Source organism: Oreochromis niloticus, linkage group LG4, assembly GCF_001858045.2.
Source record: "Oreochromis niloticus isolate F11D_XX linkage group LG4, O_niloticus_UMD_NMBU, whole genome shotgun sequence".
Taxonomy (NCBI): Eukaryota; Metazoa; Chordata; class Actinopteri; order Cichliformes; family Cichlidae; genus Oreochromis; species Oreochromis niloticus.
In genome coordinates, this window is record NC_031969.2 from 9,667,562 (window position 1) to 9,682,833 (window position 15,272).

Consider the following 15,272-nt stretch of genomic DNA (forward strand, 5'->3'; position numbering starts at 1 on the left):
CATTTGATTCACCTTTTATTGTTTATTTTATTTTCACTTGCTGAATACGGGACAGACTTAACTGGGGGAAAGAAAGGGGAGAAAGAAAGAGGGAAAGAAAAACAGCGGGGAAGAGGGACGGGGAAAAAGGGCAAAAAACCAAAAACCAACAGAACAAGCAGACAAAATATACATATATCGATCATCTGGATCACCTGTTGAGAAAGAAAGAGAAAGCAAGCAGAAGAAAACGAGAGTAATAAACAACATCACAATGATCTATGGGAATATGACAGTAAATATTAAATGTTAGACATTATTGTGCAGCGCGTAAGATCGACAGCGCACAGTGTGCTTTGAGGTAAGAGCCAAAAAGGGTGTAGTTTGTGTGTGATCACCTGTGTGTACACCTGTGAGCATGGACGCGCTTGGTTTTTTTTTGTGGTTTTTTTGTGGTTTTTTTGTTTGTTAAAGGTTCCTTCATGTAATGATCTGCTAGAGGGTGTGGGGGGCCACTGCCCCGTCCTCCAGGGCATGACGCAGGTGTGGAGGAGATCAAAACTCCAGACGTCCAGAGGCCCCCAGAACACAAATATGGCATATAAAATGGCATAGTGATTCTACAGATACTAAAGTGATATGGTTAAAATATGTGATCAAGACATCAGAAAATAAATCTTACACCACAATTATCATCTGTGACTAAGATCATGTATGTAAACTGTGATTGTTATGTACATAATAGATAAAAGACACAGACAATCAGTGACTTGAAGAATAGAACATCATCTCTGTTTATTATCAGTCTGATAATTACATTGCAGTTATAGACAAAGAAAAATCTCTAAACCATTTGCCAAAACGTGTCATTAAAGGCATGCTTTCCAACAAATATTCTAATATTCTGTAGGTATGGTGCAACACATGAGCTTGAATCAGACCAGCAGTTAAGAAAATGAATAGATGCATGCACAGATGGATCACTGGCTGTGGAGTCAGTCTGGCAGATGCTGAGGCACTTCAGTTTTTCTCAGTGCACATTTATTACTGGATGTACCACCACCCCCTTTAAGCGTCATAATTCATCTTAATTTTTTTTATGTTATACTACTAATGGTGCATTTATCAGCATTGTAATCAGTAAAAATATCCTTGAAAACAAAATCATAGTGCATTAGATTTGTTACTTAAGATAAACAATCTCAATTTCAGTGTAATTTTTGGCTATGTTAAACTGAGAGAAAATATTTGGTGCGGTGAATCCTTGTAAGACAGGAGCAGCAGAAAGTTGCTTTTAAAGCATCAGAAACATATAATATCTCTCTGTTCATGTTCAATTTTTTTTTTTTTTAAATGATGCTCTTATATAATATATATAGAGAGTATCAAGAACAATTCATTCTGCATGAGCTAAACTTCAAATATATGATTATGATATGATTAAATACAATTTTTAAACCAACCTTACATACAATAATTTCATCAGTGCTCTTTGTGTTTTTCTTGAAAAATAAACAAAAAACTAAATATTGTGTTCTGCTTTTCCTATATGAGAAAGATTTCCTAATCACAAACTTTGTTGATGACACAGTGATTTAGTATTAACATTGACATATTTCTCACTGCATTCTCAAAATGATTATTGTTCCTATGTTCTCTCTCTCTGTTTATGTCTATGAAGCAGTTTTCTGTTTACCAGTTTAATCACTTATTGATTCTTCACATTAAATGTTTAAATCAGTATTATATGTCATCTTTATCTATTTTGTGAATAATCAACTGAGAACAGCTGTTGTGATTTTCAGCAGAGTTGAAAATGTGCTGACTCACTGACAGCGTGTATGGTACATTTCATCCAGACTTTCAATCGCATCTTCTTTAGTGTGTGTTTTCCACTCACTGGGAATCTGACCATCCCCTTTGAATTTTAAATCATAGTACTTTTCCAGTTCCTCTTGATATTGCCACACAAACCATTTCCAGTACTTCAGCTTAGACTGATCAGGGGTAATGCTCCAGTTTACATATGGTGGTCCAGCTGTTTTGTAAATTTTGTAAGGAATGGATTCTTCTGAATCACCACCAAGATAAAATCTCAAATCACTTGTAACCTTTGTTGTGCAGAACTCAATACTCATTTCCTCAGTGCCTCTGAAGTATCTACCAGTTACTGCAGAAGATCGATGAAAGGGGACACTGTGGTCGTCAGGACTGTGATCTTTAACAGTGTTGGTACAAACAGCTCTACAGAACGGGCAGGTTTCCCAGCAACAGTTACACAGCTGATCAATGAGGATTTGCTCAGGTTTCTGTCTGAATTCTTTCATCTTATCAAGAGAAAGCTGGCTCATCTCCTTTTTGATGGTTGCAAGACCTCTCTCAATCTCTTCTTTAAGGAAGTCAAAATTATTTATGTCCTTGAAGTTTTGACAAGAAATGGCACCAAGAGTCAGTCTAACTTTAAGGAAAGTGGAAAACTCCTTAACCCACATGTCAATATCTCCTTTCTTGGTTTTGACTTTAACTGTTGCATCAAATAAAGCTTGACAGACAAACGTATACACGTTGTCCACATTTTTCCTGAGTGTATTCAGGGCTTTATCTTTGGATTCTCTGGACATGTATGTGTTTACTCTCTCTTCAATAAAAGCCTCGACCTGCTTCCTTGGATTTCGAATGTAGATGATGAAAGCATCAAAGTTACCTTTCTCTGCAAGTGACTTCAACAAATGTTTCTCTAAGTTCAGTCTGTTCTCTTTGAATGCTGGGATAGTGCACCTCATCTCTCCAGCGAGATCAATGGCAGTATTGTTACATACTTCTTCAACAATGGAAACCTTCAGTTTTTCATGGATCATTTCTCCAAACACAACAGCAGATGAGTTTCCTTTGCAGAAGCTTCTAAAAATGTTGTAGTATTGTGTTTTCTTGCTTTCTAAGTAAATGCGTGCATCATTTTTCACAGTGAATATTTTGTGAGACTGTGAAAGCCAAGTCGCTGCCCTGTCAAATATGTACAGTAGGAGATCAACTGTGAACTCCTTCTTGAAAGCATACTTCTTGTTCTTTTCAAACTCTGTCACTGTCCGCTTAACATTTTGGGCCACTTCTTGTAAGTAAGCTGAACTGTAGCCTCTTGTTGCTACAGGTTTCTTCATAATTTCATGAAGAGACTGGTTTTCAACATTGGTTATTAGTGATGTAATCAGTTCCTGGTCCCCATGCTCAAGAAGTCCTTTAAACTGACATTTTAGTTTTTCATACATTTGCCTGGGAAACCACTGATCTCTTGTGTTTTGGTGCTTGTGAAGGACTACGTATTCAGTGTAATCACTGACCTGGGATATTGTTTTGTATCTGCCATTCTTTTTGCATCCAAATATGAGATTCCATTCAAAACCAAGGATATGAAGGATATTTGCCTGGTCATCTTCAAGATTGATGTCCTTAATGGGTTGTGTATCTCTAGTTAATTCTCTCACCAAGTCACTCCAAACACCATCAAACTGTTTTTGAAGTTCCCTGTCATCTTTTGGTTTGTCTTTTAACTGATGAGCGAGCTCTTTGCTCTTTTGCAGCAGCTTGTTCTCAAAGTCTGTCTTCTTATCATCCAGCTTTTTACAAGCTTTCTTCTGCTGAATAACTTCATCCAGTTTTCGTTCCACACCTCTCACCAGTTCCTCTTGGAACTCCTTTATTTTATTTTCAAATTGGCCTCTCCACTGAACCAACATTTCTTTGTCTTTGTCATCCTCAAAGTACTTTGACATATCTTTCTTGATTTTTTCAGATGTTTTGCTCATTTCTTTAACAATATCACTACGCTTAATTTCATCAAGTTCTTCATTTTCAATTTTGGTATGAAGCTGGTTTTCAATAGTCAGCATGTTGCTCCTCAGGGCCCAGGTCCAGTTCCCATATTCAACCTCAAGTTTTCTGTAAACTGCGATTTCCAGTGTGTTTTTGAAGCTGAAAACAAAGTGCTCATTCATCAGTGCATTCCACAAGTCATGAATTTTGCTTTTGAAATGTGACAGTTTTACGCCAGCAGACTGTTTAGCCTTAGACAGGATGATGTTTTTCAGCTCTTGGACACTCTCACTGTAGCCTGGATTTGGAGGAGCCATCGGTGGACTTCCCTCCCATAACTGGGCAAAGTATTTCACATCTGTTTGCACATCAAAGGCAATGACATCACCAAAACACTCAGCATCACATGATTCCTCTTTAGCAGCTAGCTGAGCCATCTGGTCCAGTTTTTCTTGCAGGCGTCTTTTCCCATCCATGTTTTTCTCAGCAGCTGCGATATCTGTCACATTCTGATGAACAAACACACAACTCGGAGAAAGTTTAACTTTCTTCATCCTCATGAAAGCCTGAACAACAATCTGCAGGACATCCTGCATGTCAGCTGGATTCTCACCAAAGATGTTGATCAGTGTCATGTTTCCCAGACCAACAACAAATGTTGCTAATTCATTGTCATGATGACGAGTACTATTTCCTGCCAGCTCAAGAGCCCGTAGTCCTTCAGTGTCCACCACTAGAACATATTCAAACTTGAAGTCTTTCTTGATTTCCTCTGACACTTTGACCAGCTGCATGAAGGCACCTTTGGTGCATCTGCCTGCACTCACTGCAAACTTCAGTCCAAACATGGCATTCAGCATTGTTGATTTTCCACTGCTTTGTACGCCCAAAACTGACAACACAAAAACTCTCTGGTCGCCTAGTTTCTTGATGACTTCATCTAAAAGACTAGAGATCCATGTTAACGGGACATGACCTGCATCACCATCCATCAGCTCCACTGGGTGTCCTGAAATCATCAGATCTGCAGCCAGTTTAGGGTATTTAGACCAGTCAGTGTGTGTATGTTTTGGTTTTACTGCTCTGCTCTCTGCTTGTACTGCTCTATGGGCTTCATAGATCTGTCCCATTTCTCTGAAGATGTGCTCCAGGCCAAAGGTTGCAGACTGCAGTTTTTTGGAGATTTGTTCAAGCTCTGTTTGTTTGCTTGTTAACAAGGCAGATTTGTCGTGTTTCTTCTTCAGAGTCAAGACCTCAGTCCACTTTTCATCATAGCTTTGGAGAATTGAAGAGAGATCGTCTGTGGATAGGGCATCTATTAAGATCTGAGTCCATTTCAGGAAGTACTCCTTCTCTTTTGATGGCAAAGACAAGAGGCTTTCTGTGAATGACTTCATCAGTTCCCTACATGAAGCTTTGCATTGATTTTGTCTTATTTGCATCAGCTGCTGTTGTTTCTCACTTTTTTCCTGCTCAGTGTGTCCTTTAAGGTGATACAGCTCTTTATTTATTCTGCACCACTTTTGCCACAGATCACCTTGACAAGGTAGAAATGTATCTTTGATCTCTGAAATTTCCATCCCTTGAAGCATATTAACTGTTTTCAATGCAGCTGATTTCCCTTTTTGACAGACTTCATCATTTTCATCCACTCTGACTCCAGGGACTTTGGCCATGGATTCAAGCTGGAAGGATGTGTGAGGTCCAGATAAAATCTTTCTGATAATTCCTTTCAGTCCTTCAGAAACATCTGACTGACTTCTGTCTTTCAGACCCACTTTGTATTTTCCATCTTTCACTTGAACTGCACCACGGTCATTATCAGCAATGAGAATAATGAGAGGGTTTGGTAACTTGTAAAGGTCTTGGATTACTGTGGTACTTTTCTGACCTTTTTCCAGAGTCGGCACAAGAACAACAGTGACTGAAGATTTTTCTGTCAGTATCTCACGCTGTTTTTCAAATGACAGAGCATCACCATGAAGATTACAAAAGGCAATGCAGTCTGTAAAGGAGTCATTGGGTTTTCCAGCAGGACAGTACCAGGCAATCTCTGCCACACCATCCATCAGCAGGCGAGATTTGGTGCTACCTGGGCAGTTCCTGTGGAAGAAGGTGCTGTGACGGTCATTGATCAAAGTGTTCATGAGCTGAGATTTGGACACTGACAGTGAACCCAGGCGGAAGAATGACACCATGGGTGTCTCAGCTTTGCAGATTGGCATACTCTTCATGCTGACAACATTTGAATTATCTTTGATTTTAGCTATCTTCCATGCTTTTGTTATTTGCCTGAATGTCCACAGAGGACATTCAATATCCTTTGTGTCTGGGTTAAGGACAAGCAAAGGTAAGGCGTATTGACACTGTGATAGCTTTGTAACCAGGTTCTGCTTCAGAAAGTTATCTGAACAGTGAAATACTGCCATCTGAACATCCATTGGATGCACATGAGATTGTATTGAGTTATCAGAGTCTACACTGTCACTAAATAGATCATCAAAGTCTTCACTGTCAGACACTGGGACAGACTGTGAACAACTCACATCAGGATTGTCTTGTTTTACCTGAATATGTCTGGCTCTGTAGTCTAACATCATCAACCTCTGAATAAATGTATGAGCTAGATCGTCTTCAGATGTGTCATGGCTCTGTTTCACAGGAGGGCCTAATTTAAGAAATTCTGCTGGTGACATTTTCTGTTGTTTGTCTTGAAGGTTAAGTCTTCTGAGCAGTGTTTCACTTTCTGCTTGAAATCGTTGACTGTTCCTCTCATCAGAAATATTCAAAGTCTGTAGTTAAAAAAAAAGAAGAAATTTCTAACTGGCAGAAATTATAACATTTTATCGCTAACATCATGCAAAATAGTATAAGTTTCTGACCTTATCCTTGTTTCCACTCACATCCTTGAAGGCACCTGCACAACAGATTTAATTATGACATGGAGAGCAAGAGATTAATTCACCATGGAAGTATTAACAGTACAAAGTTTGAAGACACCTACTCTTTTTTTCTGTTTTTGTTTTGTCTTCTTAACGTGTTGTGACCATCAGTTATATTTGACCTCTTCTGAGCAGACTGCATGAATCAGGCTCCATGATGGAACTAAGAAACAAACTAATTGGCCCAAGAAACACAAGGAAAAAAGAGCTGACAAGTGTAAGCAGCTCTAGTCTGTTAAAAGAAGATGACTGCACAATACTCAGAATTTATGACCAGATTGTGCAGTCGTGGGGTGTCTATGCATATGCTTATCAAACCCATCTGGTTTGCATTGTCTTTCTAATATTTGATGCTTTATAGCCAATACCAAGCCTTTTGCTAAAACAACAATTGAGAGGGAAGCTCTAAAATGATCCCTACAGCTTTATAGTGCTCTGAAGTAAAAACAAGACGATTAAAGCTGAAAGCAGTGATTAAAAGGCCCTTGCAACCCAACAAACCATAAACATTTTTATGCCCAGTAGATGGCAATGGAGAATACTAATCAAATACTAATCAGTCAATAATTTGTATCATGGATGGAATCAGCACTTTAACTTTCATCTAGATTGGATGATGACCATAACTTACTCTATATTTCCTATCTTCGGTAGGTGCCACAATATTTGTGACCTAATACTGATACATAGATGTTTTGAGACTCAGACTCCCGTCAAATATGTAAAGTTTGGATTATATTGGACAATGTATAATTGGGATTTGACAATGTCGTGTTCTGTGGTGAAACATTGAAATTCACCATGCTGCCAAGGTCCCACCCTTTCATGAAAATTCAGTTGCAATTCAGAAATCCAGAAGAGAGCGCCATCTTTCCTCTGCTATGTTTTTAAGGGGTACAAACCTCATAATATCAACTGCACGAAAACTATATTCAGTAAAAAAGATGGGATCCCACTAGATACAGCTACTGGGATCTCGCCCACTGGTTTCAGAAGTCCCATTTTGAAGGCTCAAGATGATTGTTTGCAAACTTGTTGCATTTCATTTGCAAAAACCTGGATGTGATTTGAATGGGTGGGGATGACTACGAAACCACACGCTTTTCTAGTAATGAGTTGAGATTGACAAGTTGTTTGCCAAACCGTCAAGACAGAAAGCCATTTCCTACAGATCAATGAAACAGGAGGTCTATTTGCAACAACAGCAACTGCCATTAGAGGTCTTCAGCTAGAAAATGGTTTAAGGCACTTTCAAAATGGCTTCATTTTTCTGACCTTGAAACTACATCAATCTTTTATACTGGCTGTGATACAAACTCTGGGGTCAGAAGAGGGCAACGACTAGAATAACATCCAACTCTACACTGTTGCCTCATTCTGATACAGCAAGAGCTGTAAGTTCTACCATGTGGAAAAAAAAACAAACAAGTTAAAGAAAAAAACAAAACAAACCTTTGAATTAGTAAGCATGTAATGTAATTCTTCAATAAGATGTTACCTTTCTCCTCAGTTTCAGCTGATACAGTCTTGTGTCCACCTTCTCCTCCTGCGCTGCCATCATTCTGCTGGGAGTGTTCAGCAACACCAGGTCCATTCAAAGACTCACACTATGAAAAGGATTATTTTAAACAACTTAAGTTTATTCTTCATTAGTCCAACAGTTGGACAATTCACATTATTACAGCACCAGAGTGGACAGAAAAAAAATAGATCCAGCATATGTAGTGGTGGAAAACCAGAGTAAGAAGGTTGTTGTGATTGATGTAGCAATGCCAAGTAATAGCAACATCAGAAGAAGGGATGTGAGAAGGTCAACAAAAACCAAGGGCTAAGAAAGGAGCTGGAGCAGATGTGGACGGTGAATGTAAGAGTGGTCTCTGTGGTAATCTGAGCACTCAGGGTTCTAGGAACAGCTAAGATACTGTGCAGGACCCTCAAACTGCCACACTGAAAAAAAGGCCATGTTGGATTTACTTGATTCAGTAGTGGACATTGGTTGCACACAAATGTTTTGCTTTGGCAGAAACTTAAACAATTGAGTTCAATCAACACAACTTGTTCATATTCAATAAACATGTGCATTTTGTGTTCATAAAACGCGATTGAAACATGTTTAGATGAAGTAAGTTGAGCTCTTGGAATATTTTAATCCTTCACAATTTTGTCATTTTATTTCAACACTATTCAATAACTTTTACCCCAATACTACTTGGTCACTTAAATACTACATGTTGTCTTCATATTACATAATATTCAACAAAGTCTAGATCCTGGTTACCATAAGAATTCAATGGATACCATCCTCCTATCTTTATCCTGGTTGCAGGGGGGCTGGGAAATAACGCTGAAGTGATAGGTTTCAAGGCAGGGTACACCCTGGACAGCCCACCAGTCAATCACAAACAACCATTTGCACTTACATTGACAGGTAATTTAGAATCACCAATTAACCTAACTCCAACAACTGCATGGCTTTTAACTGTGGGAAGAAACCAGAATACCCAGAGAGAAACCAGTGCAAACTAGCCAGACTGTGGATTTGAACCCAGGATCTTCTTACTGTGAAGCAACAACACTAACCACCATGCCAACAATCCAGACTTAACAGAAGTAGGAAAGCTATGATTTCAAGGCTTGATGCAGAAGTTTTTTGTACGTTTTTGTCCTTGACAGGTTAAACCACAATAAATAGCAATAGCATACACGTGGTGTGTGTGTAGTTGTCTGCCTCTTATAACTCCAGTGTTTTCCTGCAGTTTGACATCTCGTGCGATCTTGTGAATTTCATGAGTTCAGCAACTAACCACTCTTACTAGATTGTATCATGTCATCTCATCAAGGACAAATTAAGTTGTTGAATTTCGTACAGATCCTTCATGATTTAATTATGTTCATAGAAACATGAAATTATTGTGTTTAAATTACAAGTTAGACTTTTTTAATGTAACAACCACCCAATTTACTTTTTTCGGTATACCAAAAAAAAAGTAGAAGCGGCTGCTCGATTTGACTGAGATGGATGCCTTCCTGAAACCACGATCCAAAGCGCACGAGACTGAAAGTTATTGACTTACTTCACTCGAACATGAAATGAACAATTTAATCTAGCCTCTCTGCATATCATGTAGTTTCTACACTATATAGTTACACTTAACTTTAAAGCATGATGCACTTATGTTAAATACACGCAAGATGCTTACGTAAATCAAAGAGTTGGCCAATCCCTTTTTTTCAGTGCAGAGGACTCAAGCTTGAGACAAGCTTTTCTGGACAGAGACTTCAGATGTTGTTCCTGGGATCTGCTGGAGCCACTGGGGGTTCACTGTCCCAATATACATACATAAAATCATGCATTTATCAGCAAACCGGAATGATTCACAGTGAACTTGTTGGATGTTTATTAGCAGCAGATGATGAGCTACACTGAAAAAAAGAGAATGGCCATCTCTTGGATTTATGTAAGCATCTTGCGTGTATTCAACACAATTGCCTCATGCTTTAAAGTTAAGTGTAACTATATAGTGTAGAAACTACATGATATGCAGAGAGGGTATATTGAAGTGTTCATATCATTTTGGAGTGAGGTAAGTCAATAACATAGCAATGTTAAATCTTGCAACACTGCACGTGATTTCATCGTGGTTTGAGGAAGGCATCCATCTCAGTCAAGTCGAGCAGCCGCCTCTACTTTTTTTGGTATATCGAAAAAAGGACATTGGGTGGTTGTTACATTTACAAAAATCTTAACTTGTAATTTGAACAAAATAATTTCATGTTTCTATGGTGAACATAATTAAATCATGTAGGATATAGAAGAAATTCAACAACTTAATTTGTTCTTGTTTAGATGACATGATACATTCTAGTCAGTGGTTAGTTGCCTGGACTCATGAAATTCACACGATCACATGAGATTTCAAACTGCAGGAAAATCACTGGAGTTGTAAGTGGCAGAGAACTACACACACCATATGTATGCTATCGCTATTTATTGTGGTTTAACCTGTCAAGGACAAAAATGTACAGAAATCATAGCTTTCCTACTTCATTAAGCCTGGATTGATGGCATGGTGGATAGTGCTGTTGCCTCATAGCAAGAAGAGCCTAGGTTCAAATCCACACTCTTGCTAGTTTGCAGTGGGTTCTCTCTGGGTATTTTGGTTTCCACCCACAGTTAAAAGTCATGCAATTAGAATTAGGTTAAATTGGTGATTCCAAATTGCCCATGAATGTGAGTGCAAATGGTTGTTTGTCTCTATGTAATAGACTGGTAAACTGTCCAGGGTGTACCCTGCCTCTTAACCTTTCACTTCTGGGATATTCTGCAGCCCGGATAAAGATAGGATGGTAGTCATTGTAAATCCATTTCTGACTCGTACATACAAACAAACGATGTCACGGTCAAAAAACTGTTTTTCTGCTGCAGCTCACATTTCCACTATAGAATTAAGTAAATCCAACATGCTCTTTTTTTAGTATATCGAAAGACCCTCCATGTACATAAAAAAAAATTAAGATCAACAGGACAGACAGCAACAACAGTATAGTAAAAATATGCAAAGTTCCAAATTGTATCTTTCAAAGCTGGAACTTTTCAGTTCGAAAAAATCTGAACTCAAAGGGCTTTAAAAATTTTTTTTATTGCTATACTGATCGTCAAGTACATGAAAAAAATAATCTTACCTTTAGATTGTCAGTCGGATTCTCCCTCTCTTCTGATGAAGGATCATGTAAGAAGAAAAAGATTGGACCAGGTCATAGCATAGTTTTATAACACAAGAGTCACCTACTATATATTCATTATATGTGGAAATTTTCTCGTCCAACCGACCCTTTAATCTTTTTCCTTTTGCAATATTCATTAATTGTGTAAGTTATATGATGTTATTGCAGATATAGAGCACTTTGTGAAAAGACAAATCAAGTCTTAAAATATTTAGAAAATATTGGACCCAGGGTTTTAGGTTTGGGGATATTTTGAGTTTTCTCTAGCTTTGGATTCTTAATCATATTTGTGTAGTGTTTGTATTATTATTTAGCTTTGTGTTATTTCTAAGTTGATGTGATGGTTTAGCTCCTGTCTTAGGCCTGGTCTCAGTGATAGTTATTTCATGTCTTATATTGACAGTCTCTTGTCTTATGTGCTTTAGGCTTATTTCTAATTACCCTGACTCCTTATTCTGTGATTAGTTTCTGTCTTGTCCTTCATTATTTTGTATGTGGTTTGTGATCAGCGGTGAAACTGCTTTTTAATTTTATTCCCGTTTGAAGGAATAAAATTAAACAAAAAACAAAAACACAAAAACTATAATAATTTAAAAAAAAAAAAATTTAGTAAGCATTGTGAGAATGTGGCAGACCACCAGGGGGCTCCACTCACACCCAGCAAGAAGGAAAGTGGGAGGAATAATGTTTCTGGGTTCTAAGATATGTTTTGCCACCTTGTGAAACCAGCTGAGTGAAGCTGAGATTAAAGTTGTAAAACGTGATCAGCTCTCATGTCATCCTTACATACCTCCACAAGAGGACAAATTCAGGATCAAGTGTTCATAAAATTAAAAAAAAATACAGCATTCCCTCAAAAACCCAAATGCTACAAATATAATTACCAATCTTTTTTCAAAAATGTTCAAATCATCACTTTAATATAATAATTATTCCAGTTATAAACATTAAAATCTCACCATGTCTGATCCCTTTTTCCTTGTCACACTTGCAGTCCAGGTGTTCTTTGTGCTCATCACGTTCACTGCAGCAATTGTTCTCAGAGACCATGACATCTATTTTTTCCAACAGATCTATTATGTCGTTGGCATCTGTCATGCATCTTGTGCATGTGTGGAATCTTTTTTCATTAAAACCGCTGTTAGCTTTCAGGTCTGCCAGCGCACTTTCACATTTTTCCCCTGGCTTATGAGTCACAACTGTCATTACATTAAGAAGAGATCTTTTCCCAAAAGTTCTTTCTAGCTGCTGAACTCTCGAGCTGTAATGGCTGTTATGCAGACCATATGGTAACAGTAATAGAAAGGCATGAATTCCCTGGTTTACTGGGATTTCTTCAATGTTTTCTAGACCAAGCATGTTAATGACAGAGATTTGTCGACCACAGAAATCATACAGTTTGGATGAAAACTGTTCCACATTTCTTCTCTCTTCATGGTCAAGTAAGATGTTTTGTGGTCCAATCTCAATGGAGTTTGAGTCACCAATTAATACAAGTGTGAGCTCAGGCAGCTCTGAAACAAACACAAGAACATCAGTAGATTACACTACAGATTATAAAAACGGCATTGTTGAAGCTGTATAAAGCTTTTTTTAAAGAAAGAAAGAAAGAAAGAAAGAAAGAAACAAACAAAACAATACAAAAACAACTGAAGTTTAAACTATCAAATCAGTAGTATCATCAACATTTTTAACAAATGTTCTTTAAAAAAATTCTGATTACCTTTGTTCTTTGTCACAGAATTGGTTTCACTTCCTCCTCCCTCTCCAGCTGCTGTGTTATCATTGTTATCTTCCATCTTATTGTCTGTTCATCTTTACAGTCAGAGGAAAATACAGCAAAATGTAACATTAGTATTTGAAATAATTAAAGTACTACTTTTAAGTATACATGTAGTATAATTCTGTATGAAAACTTTCAGTTTAGGGGTTATTTCCTACTTTCATTGTCCTCAGGAATAGATTAACAGAATAGATTAACATGTCAGTCCGTTCTTCAACACCCGAGGACGCCTAAATTATGTAGAAACATTGATGTGCACACAATTTAGTTCCCAAAGTCACTTTGCTCCTTTGTCCAACTTGTACAATGACAATGTTACTCTTAGTGTTGCACTTTGCAAACAGTGCTTGCACACTTGTCTCACAGCCAACTACATTTAGAGACCCGAGACATTAATGTTCCAGGTTAGAGGAGAACAATTACTTTTAATGAAAACCAGCTTGCAGTTTGTTGTCCTCTTTTATCATATGATTGATGAGTTTTTCTTTCGGTGTTGCACTTTGTTGATAGTCCCTTATCCTTTTTATTACCACCTATTACTGACATATAAATAACTACAAGCGTTATCTCTGTAAAACCCAATAGCATTAAAGAAAATGGACAATTGTAAGAGAATTTGTAAATTACACAAATAAATAAACACACATAAATAAATACATTATATTAAGCAACTCATTCTAAATGTGAGAGCATACTGTGTGTGTGTGTGTGTGTGTGTGTCTGTGTCTGTGTGTGTGAGTTCAGCCTGCAGAGAAAATGTTGTGACATTTCCTCTGCAGGCTGAACTCACTTGTTTTATTCAACCTACAGAAGAAATGTCACAGCATGAAGCACTGAGATTGTTTAGAAAGGGTATTGTTTACGCTGTAAACTTTTATATTCAACATGAGTTGGATGCCAGGCCAAGCTTCTGAACATTTGTGTCATTTACCTCCTCTCTTCAACCGATCCCTTTTATAAAAGCACAGTGTCACCCTTTTTGGGTTCGGTAGCCTTCAGAGTCACCAGAGAACAAAATTTGCCAATATTTAAGACTGAATTCAAAACAACATATCATGATATGTAAACCTACCTTTTACTGTGTGCTTCCTCAGCTCAGCCTGCTCTGCATAGATGTTGCAGTCTTATCAGAAATGTTCGCAGTGGTCCCCAGTTATAGGGTGAGACCACTAGAAACCCCTCCCACAACATAGTAAAAGTGAAAGTAAGAAAGCTGTATTTCCCAGAAGTCATGTGATTTCCAGGAAAGCAGTTAGGCTTACTGGCCACATTACCCCAAACCTTTTAAACACTGCTGTCAGGCGTTAGTGTGGTATCTGCAGCAGTGTTCTTGTACCTTTAGTTAGTGAGTACTGAAGGTAAGAATAGCTCAACAAGTACTTGATTTAGTGATTACTAGTAATGTCCAGTGATAGGTTTGTAGCTTGAACCTATTCGCTGGAACGTTGAAGACAATGTAATTACACAGCAAGCAAGACACGAAGTAGGCAAAGTTCTTTATGTTTCACGTGCACGGGAGAGAACTGAACAAACGCCGTTCCTTCGCTTGACTCCAGTTGCTCTCGTCCGCTCTCCCGTAACACTGCTCTTTTATTGTGGTTACATGAATATGCATAGGTTCATTAACATATGACATCTTACATAGGTATGCATGTGAACAAAGAATACCCTGTGTGTGTGTGTGTGTGTGTGTGTGTGTGTGTGTGTGTGTGTGTGTGTGTGTGTGGGGTCAAAGCATGACCCCATATATGACTTCCCTAAACCTGCTGGCCTGGAAGTCCAGCAGTTCATCTAAACAAAAGGCACTTAGACTACAACACGTTTATCCTACCATAAAACAATAAGACAAGGTACGACCTCTCCCATGCTCTTAAAATGTGGGTGTGAAAGTCAGAGAGCTCTGGAATGCACACAAAGCCTTTTACAGCCTACTAAGGATCACACATCCTATCACTACACAATCGATTATACACCTCTAAGCATATATGGGTAGATATTTCTAAGCATAAATGACCATAAACAATACCAATACA

At 38.1% G+C, this 15,272-nt stretch overlaps 1 protein-coding gene across 2 annotated transcripts; it reads right to left on the bottom strand.

Annotated features, from left to right (window-relative positions):
- Positions 1–745: 745 nt before the first annotated feature.
- On the bottom strand, positions 746–14,419 carry LOC102080457 (interferon-induced very large GTPase 1). Of its 2 annotated transcripts, none has more exons than XM_019358179.2 (7): positions 14,312–14,419; positions 13,180–13,271; positions 12,416–12,970; positions 11,415–11,443; positions 8,230–8,338; positions 6,672–6,706; positions 746–6,581 (listed from the first exon to the last, which is right to left on the bottom strand). In XM_019358179.2, exons 2-7 carry the CDS (start codon positions 13,253–13,255, stop codon positions 1,806–1,808), a joined length of 5,580 nt encoding a protein of 1,859 aa, XP_019213724.1. In that variant the 5' UTR covers positions 13,256–13,271; positions 14,312–14,419; the 3' UTR covers positions 746–1,805. The 2 variants fall into 2 exon arrangements, with proteins under 2 accessions (XP_019213724.1, XP_019213723.1); XM_019358178.2 differs by having other exon boundaries at positions 11,415–11,446.
- Positions 14,420–15,272: the final 853 nt, after the last annotated feature.

What these genes read in the sequence shown, in the direction of transcription:
- LOC102080457 (XM_019358178.2), bottom strand. Translation starts at nt 13,255, where the DNA reads ATGGAAGATAACAATGATAACACAGCAGCTGGAGAGGGAGGAGGAAGT. An exon ending in ATCCGACTGACAATCTAAAG is followed by an intron (nt 8,339 to 11,414) that starts GTAAGATTATTT and finishes TCCTTTTCATAG; the next exon opens with TGTGAGTCTTTGAATGGACC. An exon ending in AGCTGAAACTGAGGAGAAAG is followed by an intron (nt 6,707 to 8,229) that starts GTAACATCTTAT and finishes TCTGTTGTGCAG; the next exon opens with GTGCCTTCAAGGATGTGAGT.